At 47.4% G+C, this 18645-nt stretch overlaps 2 protein-coding genes across 5 annotated transcripts in view; one reads left to right on the top strand and one right to left on the bottom strand.

The window, feature by feature from the left end:
- The window catches only part of LOC122699476 (complement C3-like), a 29187-nt gene extending 24900 nt beyond the window's left edge, over nucleotides 1-4287 (bottom strand). For 2 of the 4 annotated variants that reach the window (XR_006342616.1, XM_043911440.1), the window contains exons 1-8: nucleotides 4169-4287; nucleotides 3850-4057; nucleotides 2059-2233; nucleotides 1792-1862; nucleotides 1607-1695; nucleotides 1442-1524; nucleotides 1100-1187; nucleotides 118-220 (exon numbers count right to left, since the gene is read on the bottom strand). Coding sequence is in view for 3 of the 4 variants with exons in the window: in XM_043911440.1 (XP_043767375.1) it covers nucleotides 118-220; nucleotides 1100-1187; nucleotides 1442-1524; nucleotides 1607-1695; nucleotides 1792-1862; nucleotides 2059-2233; nucleotides 3850-4057; nucleotides 4169-4239 (888 nt within the window). In the remaining variant the exon portion in view is untranslated. Of the gene's footprint in view, nucleotides 1-117; nucleotides 221-454; nucleotides 546-1099; nucleotides 1188-1441; nucleotides 1525-1606; nucleotides 1696-1791; nucleotides 1863-2058; nucleotides 2234-3849; nucleotides 4058-4168 lie in introns of those variants that run through there. The other 2 variants (XM_043911441.1, XM_043911442.1) reach the window with 2 other exon arrangements.
- Nucleotides 4264-18618, top strand: LOC122699479 (40S ribosomal protein S20-like). Its single transcript, XM_043911444.1, has 2 exons — nucleotides 4264-4268; nucleotides 18192-18618. Exon 2 carries the CDS (start codon nucleotides 18217-18219, stop codon nucleotides 18574-18576), a length of 360 nt encoding a protein of 119 aa, XP_043767379.1. The 5' UTR covers nucleotides 4264-4268; nucleotides 18192-18216; the 3' UTR covers nucleotides 18577-18618.
- Nucleotides 18619-18645: the final 27 nt, after the last annotated feature.

Genomic DNA, 18645 nt, shown 5'->3' with positions numbered 1-18645 from the left:
GAGAGGAGATGGTTTCTTTGGACGTGGGGGATGGTTGAAGGAAGGGAGGTGGGAGAGGGGGAAGGAGGGGAGAGGAGGTGGGGAAGGAGAGACAGCAGAGGGGTAAGTCTCAGTCACCTCCACCCTCTGCAGGGAGCTTTGGATGGGGATCCGATGGGAGTCCTGCTTCACCCCGAAGATGGCCAGAGCATGTCCATCCACCGGCTTGTTGAATATATACCTGGAGGATGGACAGCCATCTCACTAGCTCTGAAGCACTCTCACAACCTCATGTGCCTGCAAACACAACCTCAAGTGTCTGCCTGCAGACACAACCTCAAGTGTCGGCCTGTAGACATAACTTCATGTGTCTGCAGACACAGCCTGTAAGACCTCATGGAGCTGGAGGAAAGGCTATAACACTTGGGAAGGGCAGAGGGGGGTCCCTGGTGACTAAGATGATTCCATTACTGACCAACACAAGCCTGGGAGGTGACAAAAGAATCCCATGAAGCCTTGTTGGGTTGCAGATGTGGCCTATGCAACCTCCCAGGATGGTAGAGGTAGGCTGTACAGCCATATGGAGCCACAGGGACGTCTGAACAACCCTGGGGTGGCAAAGGTGGTCTGTGAAGCCTCATCAGGCAGTCTAGGTGACCTGTGTAGGATGATAGAGTTGGAGAAGTGGTCTGTATAATGTCAAGAAGTGACAGACATGGCCACTACAACCCTAGGCAGACAATATGGCCTGTACAGCCTTATAGAGCTGTGGAGATGGTCCGTAAAAGGCAGTGAATGTGGCATTTGCAGTTTCGTTGAGCTCCAGAGATGATCTGGACAATCTCAGGAGATGGCAAAGGTGCCTATGCGACCTCATGGATCTTTAGAGACAGTCTGAACTGTGGGATATGATGTAACACCGTTATGTAGACAAGGTGGCTTGTACAACCCTGGAGACCTAGGGGATGATGTGCACAACCTCACAGGGACAAGACTGTCTCATGGGTGGCAGAGAGTGTCTCTCTTATACCCTAAGAGCTGCAGAAGGGCTCACTTCTCTGCTCATTCAGCTTCTTGGCCTCCCTGGTCCTCTGGCCAGGCTAGGGGTTAAGGAACTCACCGGGCCTGGATATTCACACCCAGAACCTCATCCCTGAGGTAGAAGAAAGTCTTGTTGGGTATCAGCTGGACCTCAAAAGATGGAAGCACTGGGTGGAGTAAAGAGAGTTATTTACCCTCAGCGTCTCACTGTGCCCACCCCACTCCTGTCCCTTCCCTGTCCCACTTGCTCCTTCCTTGGAGATTCTGGCAGCCCCGGTGGGCTGGACGCATGGTCCTGTCCACCAGCCCCCAGCTCAGGCAGGCCCTGGCACATGGAACATGCACCATGAGACCTGCTTTGCCTTTCCAGCTCCACTCCTTGCAGGGACCCACCTTGTCCTCCCCAGCATGCCCTTCTCACCGTACTCCTTCACTTCAAAGCCTATCTTGAACTTCTGCTTGGGTGCAGTTTGGTAACTGGCTTCAATGGTCCAGGTCCCAATACTGAGGCACAGAGAGTTAGGAGAGTTGGAGCCCGAGAAGGAGGACCTGCCCCACTCCCTCCCTAGAGTTCCTTGCAGGGTACCTGATACGCTCTGGCAGGGTGAAAGTATCTGTGAAGACACCATTCTCGGGCATGAGGTCCTTGCTGATCACAGCAATCCCCTCCGGGTTCTGCAGGAATAGGGAGCGGGTGGTTCACACCCCAGTCTTCCAGCACATGATAGAACCGCAGCACCTGGGATCCACCCTCCCCTCGGGACAGGTCACCTTGATGTCCAGGGTGAAAGTCCTGGGCACAGGATCCATCCTGTGGTTCACGGCGTACACCCGGTATTGAACTGGAGAAGGAGGGAAGATTCTGAGCCTAGGCTAGGGTTTGGAGAGGAGGTGGGTATAGTCATGAGGATCTTGGGCAATGGGGGAGGGGAGCCTTGGACAGGAGGACACCTTGGGAGGTGGAACTTGGGGCCCACAAGGGGAAACCGGATGAGAGTCAGCACCTGCCCCAGGCCAAGTGCCCCGGGGGGACTGTACCCGATTGCTCGGGAGTGTAGATGGTCTTGTCTGTCTGGATGAAGATGTAGCCAGCATGGGGAGCCACCAGCACCAGCTTCTGCATGGATGAAGAGACTGAGGTGGGCGCCCAGTTTGCCTCGATGATGACATACTGCGTCCCAGGTTTTGGGGGGTAGACCAGGTTCTCGGGAATCTGGGGAGAGATGCCCACACTCCTCAGGGTCTGCTGGGGTCTCCATCCTTGCAGGCAAAGCCCTGCACCAGGTGTTGGCAAAGCAATTGAATGGGAGCTCTCTGGCTCTGCTGTTGGGAGCAAGTTCTCCGCTTGCAACGCCCAGGTTGCTGCCCAACGAGTGCATCCAGCCTGGATGCAATCCCGTTTAGGCTGTTTCCCAAGTCACCAGGAGAGGGCGCCTTTTATTCTTTCAAATCTCAAACTATGATTGATTTTATTTTAGTTTTAACTTTTTATTTTGTATCGGGGTATAGCCGATTAACAATGTTGTGATAGTCTCAGATGAACCGTGAAGGGACTCAGCCATACACATACATGCATCCATTCTCCCTCAAACTCCCCTCCCACGCAGGCTGCCACATAACATTGAGCAGAGTTCCCAGGTCCTTGCTGGTTACCCGTTTTAAATATAGCAGTGTGTACATGTCCATCCCAAACTCCCTAACTATCCCTCCCCCACATCCTCCCCCCCAGCAAGCATAAGTTCGTTCTCTAATACTGTGAGTCTCTTTCTGTTTTGTAAGTTCATTGGTATCATTTCTTTTTTAGATTTGCACAGAGGTGTCGTGTGGGCTGACCAAGGCCTTCCTTGGAGCCCAGACTTAAGGGACTTTGAATTTCTAAATGGATAGAGCATGCCGACCGGTATATATAGAATGGATAAACAACAAGGTCCTACTGTAGGGCACAGGGAACTCTATTCAAAATCCTGTGATAAAACATATTAGAACAGAAGACGAAAAAGAATGCATGAAAGTGGAAGTCACTCAGTTGTGTCTGATTCTTTGTGGCCACATGAACTGTAGCCTGCCAGCCTCCTCTGTCCATGGAATTCTCCGGGCAAGAATGCTGGAGTGGGTAGCCATTCCCTTCTCCAGGGGGTCTTCCCAACCCAGGGATCGAACCCAGGTCTCCTGCCTTGCAGGTGGATTCTTTACCATCTGAGCCACCAGGGAAGCCCAAGAATACTGGAGTGGGTAGCCTATCCCTTCTCCAGTGGATCTTTCCAACCCAGGAGTCAAACCGGGGTCTCCTGCCTTGGTGGTGGACTCTTTACCAACTGAGCTGAGGCCTAATAAGAAAGACTTTAAAATCTTTTTCTGCTTCCCAAAGCACCATGCTGCATCCCCCTTCCAGGTCTTTGCTCAAACTGTTCACCCTGAAACAAAGCCATCTTCTCCTTCCCACCTTTAACCTTTCACTTGATTACTCTGAGATTTTCTGGAAAAAAAAAAAAAAAAGAAGAAGAAGTGTTAGCTGCTCAGTCATGTGTGACTCTTTGCGACCCTATGGACTATAGCCTGCCAGGCTCCTCTATGCATGGAATTCTCCGGGCAAGAATACTGGAGTGGGCAGCCATTCCCTTCTCCAGGGGGTCTTCCCGACCCAGGGGTTGAATCCCTGTCTCCTGTGCTGCTGGTGGATACTTTACCGTTGAGCCACCAAGGAAGCCTATTGCTGTAGGCAGTAATTCACACAGTGTTGTAAATCAACTATACTTCAATAAGTTGAAAAATAGGACATAAGAGGAGCAGTAAGTATAACCAGCCCACTCATCTTGGCCTGTCACCCACCGTCACTGATGCCTGGTCCATAAAGTGGTTTTCCTGTGAGAGAACGATCTCTCTCCTGGCCACCAGAGTATTCTTCATGGGGAAATCCCACACGCTGAGAGTCACCTCAAGGGGATTGCTGAGGGGCTCACCGGAGTCAGAATGAGCCTCCACATGGATGGTCTCTGGGCTGCCGATCCGCAGGACCCGGGGGGTCACCAGGATGTACCTGCCAGTGAACACACACGGGGGCGTGGGGGGATTCAATGGGGGAAGCATTTGACTAGGGTCAAATGCAAGGAATCACGCCAGCGGCGGAGTCCCCTCAGTTCTGACTCACAGCGGCTCAGCCTGGGTGACCGGGATCCCCAGGAGGAGAAGAAGCAACCCCAGGCCCCGGGGCACGTCCATGGCGGTGGGTGGAAGATGCGTGTCCTCTTGTCCACCTCAGCGCTGGTCTGTTTGCCTTGGCTTGTCCTGGTTGAGTTAATATCTAAACGAACAAGGGGAGGAACTTCCCATAAATCCGGTGAAAGATGAGGGGGCTGCTCCGCCCTTTGCAACCAGTGCTCTGCAAGGTCGAGGGCGGAGGCAAGTTGTGCTGAGATGTATTCCGGCCCCACCCCCACCTTGGGGGGCAGAGTGTGGGGGGGGGGGGCTGTCTTTCCCATCGGCCACTGGATCTCATCCTGAAGCCCTCTCCTCCCACGGCAGGAAGGAGGTCACCTCCCAGGCCAGGTGACCCCTGGGCACGCACACACTCCGGGCGTGATTGGGCCTGGGTGGTAGGGGTAGGAGGAAACAGGACGTCTCCACCTCTGCCCTTGTGAAATCGGCAAGAGTTTCTGGGGAAGCTGCTCTAACGAGGGCAATGCAGGCATTATGTTTTTATTTCCCAATCACAGGTGTGACCAGCCGTATGAGGCATTTAGCCATCTGGCCTTGGGACCCACTGTAGTGGAAGCTTCTGGGAAATGCCCAGGTCAAATCCTCTTACTGGGCTTCTGAGCGACTTTCACTCTGCATGCACCTCATGGCTTTTCTCCTTCCTTGCAGGAGGCGATTGTGTGTGTTAGTCGCTCAGTCGTGTCTGACTCTGTGTGATCCCCATGGACTGTAGCCCACCAGTGTCCTCTGTCCATGGGACTCTCCAGGTAAGAATACTGGAGTGGGTTGCCATTAAATCATGGAGGAAAACACATCCTGATCGAAGCATTCCTGGAAGAAGGCTTTCTGTGACCTGAAATCATTCTCACTGGCTGTCTAATATGCTCTGTTTGGACTTCCCTGGTGGAACAGTGGATAAGTAAGAATCGCCTGCCAATACAGGGGACACAGGTTTGAACCCTGGTCCTGGAAGATGCCCCATGCCACGGAGCAACGAAGCCTGCGAGCCACAACTACTGAGCCTGGGATCGTCAAGTACTGAAGCCCACGCACCCTAGAGCCTGTGCTCTGCAACAAGAGACATCACTGCAATGAGAAGCCCACACACCACACCTAAAGAGTAGCCCCCACTCACCACAACTAGAGAAAGCCCGCCTGCAGCAGTGAAGGCCCAATGCAACCAAAGATAAATATCAATGTATAAATAAATAAAAATAAGTCTCCTTCTTCGGTGAGGTCAACACTGCTGGCTTGGGGAGTCTTGCCTAGGAGGGACCCAGACCTTCCCAAACAATGATAATATACATTTATGCTACAAAGATTCACCAAATATTTACTATAAGCTTGGCCCTACTTAGCATGCTGGGGACATAGCAGTGACCATAATAGACAAAGTCTCTGCTTTCATGGAGTGGATACTCTCTGAGAACTTATTTTCTCCTTAGATTTCATAGCTTCCCATGACTTTGGTTCGCTGTGTACCCACTTTGTAGATTCTAGCTTTTTAGAGAGCTGGGAAACTGAGTGTGTCAGACACAAAGAAGGTAGTCATTTATTCCTCAGGCACTTATTGTGCACCTACTACGTGCCAGATGTACACTTGCTAAAGTCTCAGAGTCATGCTGAAGTAAGAATTACCACCCGTTGTATGGATGAGAAAACTGAGGCCCAGAGATGGTGGGTGACTTCCCCCACATCAGGCACGTGAGCCCTGCGGGTTGGGTAATGCCCTTACCTTAAGTCTATGGTAAACAGTCGCTTATGAAGCAAAGAATCAATAGAATGGAATTACGGCCTGGATCAGGGATGCAGGTGAGACCTAATTTAGAAGGTTCTAGGACATTGGTGTCCATTTGGGGTGGCATGTTCTACCTCTGTCCCAGGATCTCAGGGAACCTCTGTTGGTCTTGTTCAGCTCTCCCTTGGCTGGAGTGAGCTCTCCCACCTCACATCTTCATGCCTACACCAGGTGTTCACATCTCCCCCACCCATGTCCGGGGACCCCACGTGTCCAGGATGGGGCACACCCAATGGTGAGGGGCTGCAGAGGCTTATATAATCTCATCTTTCTCTCCAGACTGGGCTCCTTCCTCCATGCCAATGCCTCTGTCTCCTGAGTGGGAATCTTTGCCAGGTAGGTGCCTCCAAGCCTCTTTGCAGCACACTCAGGCCTACAGCAGTCTCTTGAGTTTTTATCAGTATTTTGATTTGGAACGGTCCAGGAAGGAAAAACTGCCCTTGAGTACCAGTGAGCAGCAGAGGAGGCAGGAAGCACTTAGACTACTTTGGGATATAGCCTTGCCACCCAATGAACTAATGGATGGAGGTAAGAATGGGGGCTGACTGAATGAGTGACAACAGGAGTTCATATCTCATCCACCTAACCCCTCCATCCCACCCCAATCCGGGTCCCCCAAAAGAAAAATGATAAGTGTTTGCTCAATAAGTGAAATAAGTTTGAGCACCTACTGCATGCCCAGCCTCGCTGTAGGTGCTGGGGACACAGCAGTGAACAGAATGGAAACCACCACCCTCCTGGAGTGGATATTTACCATAGCCACATTCACCTGGACTCTTTGAATCCTCTCACCAATCTAAAGATCCATCACTGGCCTATTTTGCAGGTGAAAAAAACACTAAGTGAAGTCTCCTGCCCCAAACTGTGCAGCTAGGAAACTGAAGCACAGAGATGTTAAGTGACTCACTCAGGGTCACTCGGCAAGTTGAGAGACGGAACTGCGCCTCGGAATCTGGATTTCAGAGAGAGCCCAAATTAGCAGATGCAAACAGCTATATATATATCAATATATATGTAACCATATATATATCAATACATATATATATATAACTATGGATATATATATATATATATATCAATAAAATGGATAAACATTGAGGTCCTATTGTATAGCATAGGGAACTATAGTCAATATACCGTGATAAATCATAATGGAGAGGACTTCCTTGTTGGTCCATTGTTAAGACTTTGCTTTCCAATTCAGGGGGTTTGGGTTCTTCCCTGGTCGAGGAGAAGGGAAAGGCTTACCCACTTCAGTATTCTGGCCAGGAGAATTCCATGGACTGTATAGTCCATGGAGTGGCACAGAGTTGGACACGACCGAGCGACTTTAATTTTCTTTCACTTTCCTGGTCGAGGAGCTAAGATCTCACATGCCTGGGGGTCAAAACCCAACAAAATAGAAGCAATATTGTAACAAACTCAATCAAGACTTAGAAATAATGAAAAAGAATATGAGAAAGAATATACGAAAGTGACAGTCAGTCTCTCAGTGGTGCCCGACTCTTTGCGACCCCATGGACTGTAGCCCGCCAGGCTCCTCTGTCCATGGGATTCTCCCGGCAAGAATGCTGGAGGGGGTTGTCACTTCCTCCCCCACGGGATCTTCCCGACCGAGGGATGCAACCCGGGTCTCCAGCATTACAAGCAGCTTCTCTACCATCTGAAGCCTATGGCTCAATCACCTTGCTATACACCAGAAACTAACAACACTGTAAATCAACTCTGCTTCAATTAAAAAACGAAACGAAGGGAGCCCGAGAAGGGTAGGAGCTGGGGAGAGCAGCCAAGGGCTCCACCCAGGTCTTCGGCAGCCCCAGGGATCAAGTCCAACCTCTTGAACTTGGCCACGAGGGGGCGCCAGCGAACCTCCGGCCAGACGCTGAGTAGCGCTCGGCCTCCTCCCGCAGGAATGTCAGCGGCGGAGGGAGGGGACTTTGGCGGCCAGCCCAGAGCAGCTGCTGCTGCCGCCGCTCAGATTCCGCCCTCCTTCCCGCTCCCTCCCTGGGACACCGGGCTTGCAGAAAGGAGGCCGGGGCGGGAGGGGCGGCTTTGCACGGATTTGTGGCCTCTGTTTTCGCCCCCCTCCGCCTGGGCTTCCAGCCCGAGGCTTCCCGGGAAAGGCCGGGAAGGACCCAGGAGGCAGGGAATAACACCCACAGCAACATAACAACAGATCGCTGTCATGTGTAGTACACCTACGAAGTTCCTGCCCTTGGTGGGACTTCCCACCAACTGCTCCATTCTACCGATGAGGAAACTGAGGCTCAGAGAGGTCCGGTTGCCTGCTCAGGTAGGGGGAGTCAGGAGCTTCTTAGTGTGGAGGGAACGGCCAGGATGTGGCCAGTTTAGTCACTTCCAGTCCTAGCCCAGGCTCCTTGGGCCATTTCTTGGCTTTCTTGGAGCTTCAAGAACTGGCTTTGCTTTTTGCTTCCTGGTCCCTAAGGGAATCGCATGCTTTCTCTGCTGGTCAAAGGCGGTCTCTGAAGGCTGTCAGAGTTTTCAAGGGAAGCTTATTGCCAACAGAGGAGAAAGAATAATTTAGCAATCACATTTGGGGTTGATTACTGGGTCTGAAAGCACCATGGAATTTCAATAATATGTGTCCCCACAGAGCTCACAGCTGGGTCAGGAAGAACTAATAAATAAGCAGATGTGAGAGCCCAGAGGAGCCTGCTAACTGATTTAGTCTGAGGAGTCAAGGAAGGCTTCCTGGAGGAAGTGGTATTTAGGCTGAAATCAGAGAATCTCAGGTCTTCCATGGTGGCTCAGACAGTAAAGAATTTGTCTGTAAATCAGGAGACCTGGATTCAATCCCTGTGTTGGGAAGATCCCCTGGAGATGGGAATGGCTACCCACTCCAGGATTCTTGCCTGGAGAACTCCATGGGCAGAGGAGCCTAGTGGGCTGCAGTCCATGGAGTCTCAAAGAGTTGGACAAGACTGAATGACTAAGACTTTTCTTTTTTTTTTCCCAGAGAGTCTCAGACTAATCAGGTGAAAGATTAAGGGTGGGAGGGAGAAGATGGCTTTGTTTCAGGGTGAACAGTCTGAGCAAAGACCTGGAAGGGAGATGCAGCATGGTGCTTTGGGAAGCAGAAAAATATTTTTAAATCTTTCTTATTAGGCCAAGGAAAGTCTCATTTTGATGTGTTAATATACTCATTCAGGGTCTTGGCTTCGTGGTCCAGTGGTTGAGATTCCACACTTACAATGTAAGGAGCAAGGGTTCAATCCCTGATTGGGGAAGTTCCACATGCCCTGGGGTGTGGCAAAAAAAATTATTAAAAAATTTCCCATTCATTCATTCATTTATCAGATATTTGGGATTCTATCATGTCAAAGTTATGGTTTTTCCAGTAGTCATATATGGATGTGAGAGTTGGACCATAAAGAAGACTGTGCACCAAAGAATTGATGCTTTTCAACTGTGGTGCTGGAGAAGACTCTCGAGAGTTCCCTGGACAGCAAGGTAATAAAATCAGTCCACCCTAAAGGAAATCAACCCTTAATATCCATTAGAAAGACTGATACTGAAGCTGATACTGGCCAAAGCTCCAATACTTTGGCCACCTGATGGGAAGAGCCCACTCTTTGAAAAAGACCCTGATGCTGGGAAAGATTGAGGGCAGGAGGAGAAGAAGGCAACAGAGGATGAGATGGTTGTGTAGCACCACTGACTCAATGGATATGATTTTGAGCAAACTCTGGGAGATAGTGAAGGACAGAGAAGCCTGGCGTGCTACAGTCCATGGGGTCACAAAGAGTCAGACGTGACTTAGCAACTGAACAAGCAACCATGTGCCATAGGTGCTGGTGATGCAATTGAGCACACAGTCTCCTCCTCACGGAGATGATGTTCTAATGGGTGGAGATGGGCAAGAAACAAATATGTCCGGTGATGAGAAATAAAGCAGGTCCAAGGTCCACAATGAACCTGCTTGTGCCATCTTGTGGTGATCAGGGAGGGGCCCCTCTGAGTCCCTATATGAGATCAAGGAGGGAGACTTGTGGATATTTGGGAAAAGTGTTCTAGGCAGAGGAAACAGCAAGTGCAAAGGCCCTGAGGTGGAAGTGTGTGTGGAGATTTAAGAAATAGCAAGGAGGCCTGTGTTCTGGGACTGGAGTGAGTGATGGGGAGAGTGATGGAGGTAATTTGAGATGAATATTCAGAGATTAGCATGTAGGAAGCCTCATCATTGTGGATTTGAATCTAAGAGAAGGAACCAGTGGAGAATTTTAAAGAAGGGAGGGGCATTTTCTTTCTGTGTTAGCAAATTAGTCTGAGGATGCCCTTTGTTACTATGACTTGAAATCCAAAAGTAACAAGAAGGTGAATAATTCCACAGCATAAAAATAAGGCCAGGACTTCCCCGGTGGTCCAGTGGTTAAAAATTGCCTGCCAGTGCAGGGGACATGGGCTCCATCCCTGGTCCAGGAAGATTCCCCATGCTGCAGGGCAACTAAACCCAAGTGCCACAACTAGTGAGCCTGCGTGCCCTGGAGCCCGTGCTCTGTAACAAGAGAAACCACTGCAATGAGAAGCCCATGCACCGAACCTAGAGAGAAACCTGTGCTCACCACAACTAGAGAAAGACCCAGGACAGCAATGAAGACCCAATGTAGTAAAAATAAATAAATAAATAAACAAGTGCACCTTCATTAAGAAAAAAAAAAAAAAAAGGGCCAAATACCACCACAGAAAAGTTAAAAAAAAAACCTGGGAAAGCATAACTGTACTTCATATTATAGACCCCTTAATGGCTATAATATGTAAAGAGTTTCTAAGAATTAATAATAAAAATATAAATATAAATTTATGTATGCAAATCCCATAGGGAAAAAATTGAGCAAATGGTGTAGTCAGAATGTCCACAAAAAATGAAACACAAGGGCTCTTTAATGTGTTAAAAGACACTGGGCCTCGCTCTTAATAAGAGCAATGCAAGTTAAAATAAGAGGAATGTGAGATACCAATTTTTACATGTTAGATTGGCAAAATGCTGCTCAATACGGTTGAGCTGTTGAAAAGTGAGCATATTAATATGTGGACTTCAGTCCTCCCCCATGGAGATGAATTTGATGATGTTCATAAAGATTACAAATGTTTAGCTTCTTTGGCCAAGAAGTCCCATGATAGAAAGGCTTGCACATGCGTGAAACGGTGTATAAACACACGGTTATTCATTGCAGCCATTTCTATCATAGCCAAAGATTGGAGGGAACCCCTAAGATTCTTCATGAACTCCAGGACCAGTTGCATAAATTATCCTCCATCTATACAACGGAATATATTACGGCTGAATCAAAGAATGAGGAAGTCTGCTCCAGCTGATGTGGAAAAACTCCCAGGACATACTCAAGGAAAGATCCCTTCACTTCACTCTTCACTCTTATGTGTATAGTATGTTGCTTTTTGTGAAAAAGTTTTTAAAGTGTATATTCGTTTTCTCCACTAAAATGCTACACATTTATTTTTGTTTATTTTGTAAATGTAGGCAGTATTTGAGGATTTTATTTTTAAAAACTAAAAAAAACTTTTTGTATTATTTTTGGCTGCACCCTTGCAGCATGTGGAATCTTAGTTCCCCGACCAGGATTGGAACACATGCCCCTCTGCCTTGGTAGGGCACAGTCCCAATCACTGAGCCACCAGGGAAGCCCCCTTATTTTTAAAGTTGTGGTAGAATACACACAACGCAAAATTTACCATTTTGACCATTTTCGAGTGTACAGTTCACAGGCATTAGGTACATTCATATTGTTGTTGACCCACCACCACCATCCATCTCCAGAACTCTTTTTATCTTTCCAAACTGAAACTCTGTCCCCATTAAACCCTCACTCTCCATTCCCATTCCCCAGACTCTTTGAACCACTATTTTACTTCCTGTTATGAATTTACATATTCTAGGTACCTCATATAAATAGAATCATGCAATATATTTGTTCTTTTGCATCTGGCTTATATTATTGGCATAATGTCTTCAAGGTTCATCTGTGTAATGTCTTCAAGGTTCATTTGTGTTGTAGCACAGGTCAGGATTTCCTTCCCTTTTTTTTTTTTAATCTTGCTTGCTCTGGGTCTTTGTTGCAGTGCTTGGGCTTCTCTAATTGCATCATGCAGGCTTAGTTGCCTGGTGGCACGTGGGATCTTAGTTCCCCGACACGGGCTCAAACCCATGTACCCTGCATTAAAAGGCAGATGCCTTACCCTTGGACCACCAGAGAAGTCCCTTCCTTTTTAAGACTGAATACTATTCCTTTGTATGTATATACCACAGTTCACTTATCCATTCATCAGGTGTTTTTTTCCCTTGTATATTCAGAAAGAAAATCTGGATAAATAACTCATGAAAGTTATAACAGGCAGGGGTGGGGAATCAGAAACTGGGCAGTTGAGTAATGAGGAGGATAAGAGAATTGCTTAAAAATATTTCTTAATATGTATTTTTTATTTTTATTTTTATGTGTGTTCTTTTGCATTTTTTTATTTTGAAAAGCACTGTGAATGTTTTAACTGTTTTTTTAAACATTTACTTATTTATTTTTTGTTTGTTTTAACTATTTGAAAGATATTTTTAAGGATCCTCTGGGCTGTTGTCTGGAAAATATATTGTAGGGAGGAAAATACAGAAGGGGAAGAGGCTGGGGCAATATTCTAGGTGAGTAATCTTGGTGGTTGGACTAGGCTGGAAGCCAAGAAGGTGTTTTGAAGTTGCTATCTGGATTGATGATGATTCTTCCTGATTTGCAACAGAAACTGACTCAGGGTGATTTAAGCTGCAGAGGAATTTCTTGGGTGGATACTGGGGCCTCATGGGATCACCAGCCTTAGAAGATGGAAAAGGATGAAGTGAGGGCAGGACAGCAGCTAAGACCACAGTTTAATCACCCCCTGGAACCAGCCAACAGCTCTGGCTTTTGTTGCCAACACTGGTGATGCCATGCTTGCATCCCTTCTGCCCCCTCCTCTTGCTGATCATTCCTCTGGGTGGGCAGCTCTCCATTCTAAATCCTGTGCATCTGCAGAATGGGATCAAGGTCATGTGCTCGCCCTCAAACTGCAAGGGAAGCTGGGAGAGAAGGTCTGGTGTGTTCTTGTGCCAAGAGTCTATACGGAGACTTCCCTGGTGGTTCAGTGGTCAGCAGTCTGCCTGCCAGTGCAGAGGACACAGGTCTGGGAAGATCCCACATGCCGCAGGGCAGCTAAGCCCGTGCTCCACGACTACTGAAGCCATGTGCCTAGAGCCCATGCTCTGCAACAAGAAAGCCACCGCAATGAGACGCTTGCGCACCGGAATGAAGAGTAACCCCTGCTCGCTCCAACTAGAGAAAGCCTGTGAGCTGCAATGAAGACAGAGAGCATCCAAAAAAAAAAAAAATCTATGTGAATGGCGTTTGGAATACTGTCCGCCCCACCTGCAAATAAAAATCAAGTTCAGGCTTCATTCATCCTGGGTGTGATGGCTCTTCCTTCTTGGTAAGGAGGTAATTGTGTCTTTTAAAATAATTTACTTAAGGGAGTTTTAGAAACATTTTATAAATACAGGTTTTAGTCTGTGTTGGAGTATAGCTGCTTTACAATGTTATGTTAGTTTCTTCTATACAGCAAAGTGATTCAGCTATATATACACATATATCCATTCTTTTGCAGATACTTTTCCCATAGAGGTCATCACAGAATATTGAGGAGCGTTCTAAAGGAGGTTTCTACATTAACTAGGCTGTGTTGAGTCTCAGTGGTGGCAGGTAGGCTTTTCTTGACTTGTGGCTCATGGACTCCAGAGTGCCCGGGCTCAGTAGTTGCGGGTTGCTCCAAGGCATGTGGGATCTTAGTTCCCCAACCAGGGATCGAATAGGTCACTTGAATTGGAAGGTGGATCCTTAATCACTGTACCACTTTGGAAGTCCTAAAAAAAAAAAAAAAAAAATTGGAGTTCTTTTTTTTTTTTTTAATAAAAAAAGGAAATATTGGAAAATCATAAGATTCAGGACAGAGGAGACCTTTGGGGTGAGGCAGGCAGCCAAGACTGATAACGTTCTAATGGTAGAGTCTGACGGTAGGCTACTGTGTACGCACTTTGCTCCTCTGCCTTGTCAAGTGCATGGATTTTTGCATCAGTCAGCGTCCCAGATGGAAAGATAGCACACTCACAGTGGGTAATTTAGGGAGTGATGGGGACAGGCACAATGGTTAAAAGAAGGGCCAGGGGTCAGGAGCCTAATGGAGGATAACACAGTGCCTTCCTCCTGCCAACCATGGGGTCCCATCACTATCTTTAGCTGAAAGGGGCAAAAGAAGGGAGTGGTCCTCAGAAACTGGAGTCAGGGCCTGAGATGGACAGATGCTTCGAATCCACAGGGACTCTGCACGGAAGGGACAAACGCCCTGGTCTTTCCCCTCCCACCCCCTGACCTCCTGCTTATGCCTCCCACTGGCAGAACCCAACGCAACTGGAAGCCAGAGGTGAAGGAAATTGATTGATCTAATCCTTGGGTGAGCCTCCTGGTTAAAGACCTTTTGCACATGTGTATTTCATCTACTCTTTCTTATTTTATTTAAAATGTTTATTTGTCTGTGTGTGCTAATTTGCTTCAGTCATATCTGATTCTGTGCGACCCTATGGACTGTAGCCTGACAGGCTCCTCTGTCCATGGGATTCTCCAGGCAAGAATACTGGAGTGGTTTGCCATGCCATCCTCCAGGGGATCTTCCCGACCCAGGGATCAAACCCACGTCTCTTATGTCTCCTGCATTGGCAAATGGGTTCTTTACCAGTAGCGCCACCTGGGAAGCCCAATGTTTATTTATCTATTTATTTTGTCTGGCTTCACCAGGTCTTAGTTGTGGCACATGGGATCTTTTAGCTGTGGCATGAGGGATCTAGTTCCCTGACCAGGATCAAACCCAAGTCCCCTGCACTGGAAGATGGATTCTCAACCACTGGACCACCAGAGAAGTCCCTCACCTATTATTTTTAAAATTTAATTTAATTTAAAAATCGACATAGGAAACTGTATTCAATGCCGTTTAATGACCTATGTGCTTAGTTGCTCAGCTGTGTCCGACTTTTTGTGACCCTGTGAACTGTAGCCCACCAGGCTCCTCTGTCTTTGGAATTTTTCAGGCAAGAATACTGGAGCTGTTTCCATCTCCAGGGGATCTTTCCGACTCAGGGATCTAACCTGGGTCTCTTGCTTTGGCAGGTGGATTCTTCATCACTGTGCCTCAGGAAGCCCATACCAACCTTTATGGAAATAGAATCTAAAAAAGAATGGGAAAAAAATTAAAAAATAAAAAAGAATGTGTATATGTATAACTGATTCACTCTGAAGTGTGGCAAAAACTAACACAACATGTAAACACAACATGTAAACCAACTGTGTTGTTATTTAGTCGCTAATTTGTATCTGACTCTTTTGTGATCCCTTGGACTGCAGCCTGCCAGGCTCCTCTGTCCATGGAATTTCCCAGGCAAGAATATTCTAGTGGGTTGCTGTTTCTTTCTCCAGGGGATCTTTCAGACGTAGAAATTGAACCTGCATCTCCTACATCATTTTTATTTTTCCAATAAAAACTAATTAAAAAATCAGAATTCAGGTCACGTGAGATGAAATTACCGGGATGAAAATGGAAGTGTTAGTTGTCCAGTCATGTCCAACTCTTTGAGATCTTATGGGCTGTAGCCTGTCAGGCTCCTTTATCCATGGGATTTTCCAGGCAAGAATACTGGAGTGGGTAGGCATTCCCTTCTCCAGGGGAATCTTCCCAACCCAGGATGGAACCCGGGTCTCCTGCATTGCATGCAGATTCTTTACCATCTGAGCCACTGGGGACGTCCACCACATGCATGTGGGGATCATGTGCAGCATGATGGGGATCTTAGTCCCCTGACAAGAGGTCGAACCCTCGTCCTCTGCAGATAGACTCCAAAATTTTTTTTTTAATTGAGATATCATTTATTTGCCATAAACCTTGTCTTGTTTAAGTGCACAATTCTGTGGGTTTGGGTGGATTCATAATCTTGTGCAACCATCACTGTTATCTACTTTCAGATATTCTTTTGCAGGTATTCCAACATTGCTTCAAAAATCCAGTACAGAGGAAGCAGAAAGGAGGAACTGATTTGAAAAAATATTGAGTAGCCTCTGCACTGACTCAAAGGGATCTCTTCTGAGGGTCCAGGATTTCTCTTTTCAGTTTCCCTTTTCCTAGAAGAAGTTCTAAAGACCGGCATAGACCGGGTTGGATGGCCCCAGACTATATTCCTGCCTTTCTCCACTCCTCCCCTCTGTCTCATGAAACTGGGGATATTCTGAGTGACTCCATATCATGAGGCTGCCGAGCAAACTTTAATTAAAAAACTTTGCCTGGAGCCTGGCATTCCAAGGTGGTTATTGAACCCAAAACCACAACAAGTATTCCAAGTGAAATGAAACAGTCCAGAGGACCTGGTTTCAGCACTTTATTGCTAGTCCTGCTTGGTAGAAGATGACACCAGGGGAGTCACCTGCCCAGGGCCACCCATTGAATGAGAGGCAAAGTCAGCATTTACACCCAGGGTCCATTTGCTTCCGAATTCTCAAGAGGAGGGCCAAGAAACCTGGGGGACACTTGTCTCAGGGTTCAGATGGAATACTCACTGGTTTAAAAAAATTTAAATTGTGGCAAAGTATATACAATACAAAATGTGTCATCGTCACTATTTTTTTTTTTTTTTTTTTTGGCCGAGGCATGCAGGACCTGAGTTCCCTGACCAGGGATCAAACTTGCACCCCTGCATGGAGAGCATGGGGTCTTAACCATTGGGCAACCAGGGAAGTCCCTCTTCACTATTTTTAAGTGTATAGTTGACTAGGTTTTTAAAAAAAATTTACTCATTTATTTTTGGCTGTGCTGCATTCATTGCTGCGTGCAGCCTTTCTCTAGTCGCAGTGAGCAAGGACTCCTCTCTAGTTCTCTCTAGTTGTGGTCCTTGGGCTTCCCACTGCAGTGACTTCTCTTGTAGAGCATGGGCTCTAGGGCTCTAGGGCTTCAGAAATGCTGACTCCCGGACTCTAGAGCACAGGCTCAACAGCTGTGGCACACAGGCTTAGTTGCTCCGTGGTGTGGGGTATCTTCCCTGATCAGGGATTTAACCCATGTCTTCTACACTGGCAGGCGGACTCTTTACCACTGAACTGCCATCGAGGCCCCTACAGTTCATTAGTGATAAGTACATTCACACTGTTGTGTAACTGTCACCACCATCTGTCTCCAAGAACTCTTTCTTCATCTTGTAGAATTGGAACTCTATCACCATTAACCACTAACTCTCCACTCCCCCTTTCCCAGCCCCTGGCACCCACCATTCTACTTTGTCCCTTTGAATCTGACTCCTCTAAGGACCTCATATAAGTGGAATCATATAGTATTTATCCTTTTGTGTCTGGCTTCTTTCACTCAGCATTTTGTCCTCACGTTTCATCCATGTTTTAGCATGTGTCAGAATTTCCTTCCTTTTTAAAGCTGAATAAATATTCCATTGTATGGATGGATCACACTTTGTTTATCCAGTCATCTGTTGATGGACATTTGGGTTGGTTCCACCTTTTGCCTATTGTGGACAATGCAGTTCTGAACATGGGTGCACAATATCTCTTCAATTCTTTTGGGTGATACCCAGGAATGGAACTGCTGAGTCATATGATAATTTCATTTCATTGTTTGAGGAACTGCCATACCACTTTCCATAGTGGCTGCACCATTTTACATTCTTACCAACAGTGCCTGCCTAATGCCTAATGTGCGATGTGCTCAGTTGTGTCCAACTCTTTGCGACCCCATGTACTGTAGCTTGCCAGGCTCCTCTGTCTATGGGATTTTCCAAGCAAGAATACTGGAGTGGGTTGCCATTTTCTTCTCCAGGGGGGTCTTCCCGACCCTGGGATTGAACCTGAGTCTCCTGTGTCTCCTGCATTTCATGTGGATTCTTTACCTGCTGATCCATCTGGGATGCCCACCAACAGTGCACAGGGTTCCAATTTCTTTACATTAATGCAAACACTTGCTATTTTCTGGGCATTTAAAAAAATGTAGTCCTCTTTGAGGAAGACGTGGTCACTGCTGCAGCGGAGCTGAGTGCCCCCCGGTCTTGTTCCTGACTCACCGCTGTTCACTCTAGCCGAGGAACAAGTCGGTCAGGAAGCCGCGCCGCAGCCATGGCCTTGAAAGACACCAGCAAGACTCCCGTGGAGCCAGAGGTGGCCATTCACCGGATTAGGATCACCCTCACCAGCCGCAGCGTGAGGTCTCTGGAGAAGGTGTGTGCTGACTTGATCAGAGGCGTGAAGGAAAAGAATCTCAAAGTGAAAGGACCAGTTCGGATGCCTACCAAGACTCTGAGAATAACTACAAGGAAAACTCCTTGTGGTGAAGGTTCTAAGACTTGGGATCGATTCCAAATGAGGATCCACAAGCGACTCATTGACCTGCACAGCCCTTCTGAAATTGTCAAGCAGATCACTTCCATCAGTATTGAGCCAGGAGTCGAGGTGGAAGTCACCATTGCTGATGCCTAAATCAATCTTTTTAATAAATCGATAATCAGTTGTTAAAAAAAATGTAGTCATGCTAATAGGTGTGAGAAA

Source organism: Cervus elaphus, chromosome 9 (assembly GCF_910594005.1).
Source record: "Cervus elaphus chromosome 9, mCerEla1.1, whole genome shotgun sequence".
NCBI lineage: Eukaryota > Metazoa > Chordata > Mammalia > Artiodactyla > Cervidae > Cervus > Cervus elaphus.
The sequence above is the reverse complement of the archived record's forward strand: the minus strand, read 5'-3'. Positions and strand labels throughout refer to the sequence as shown.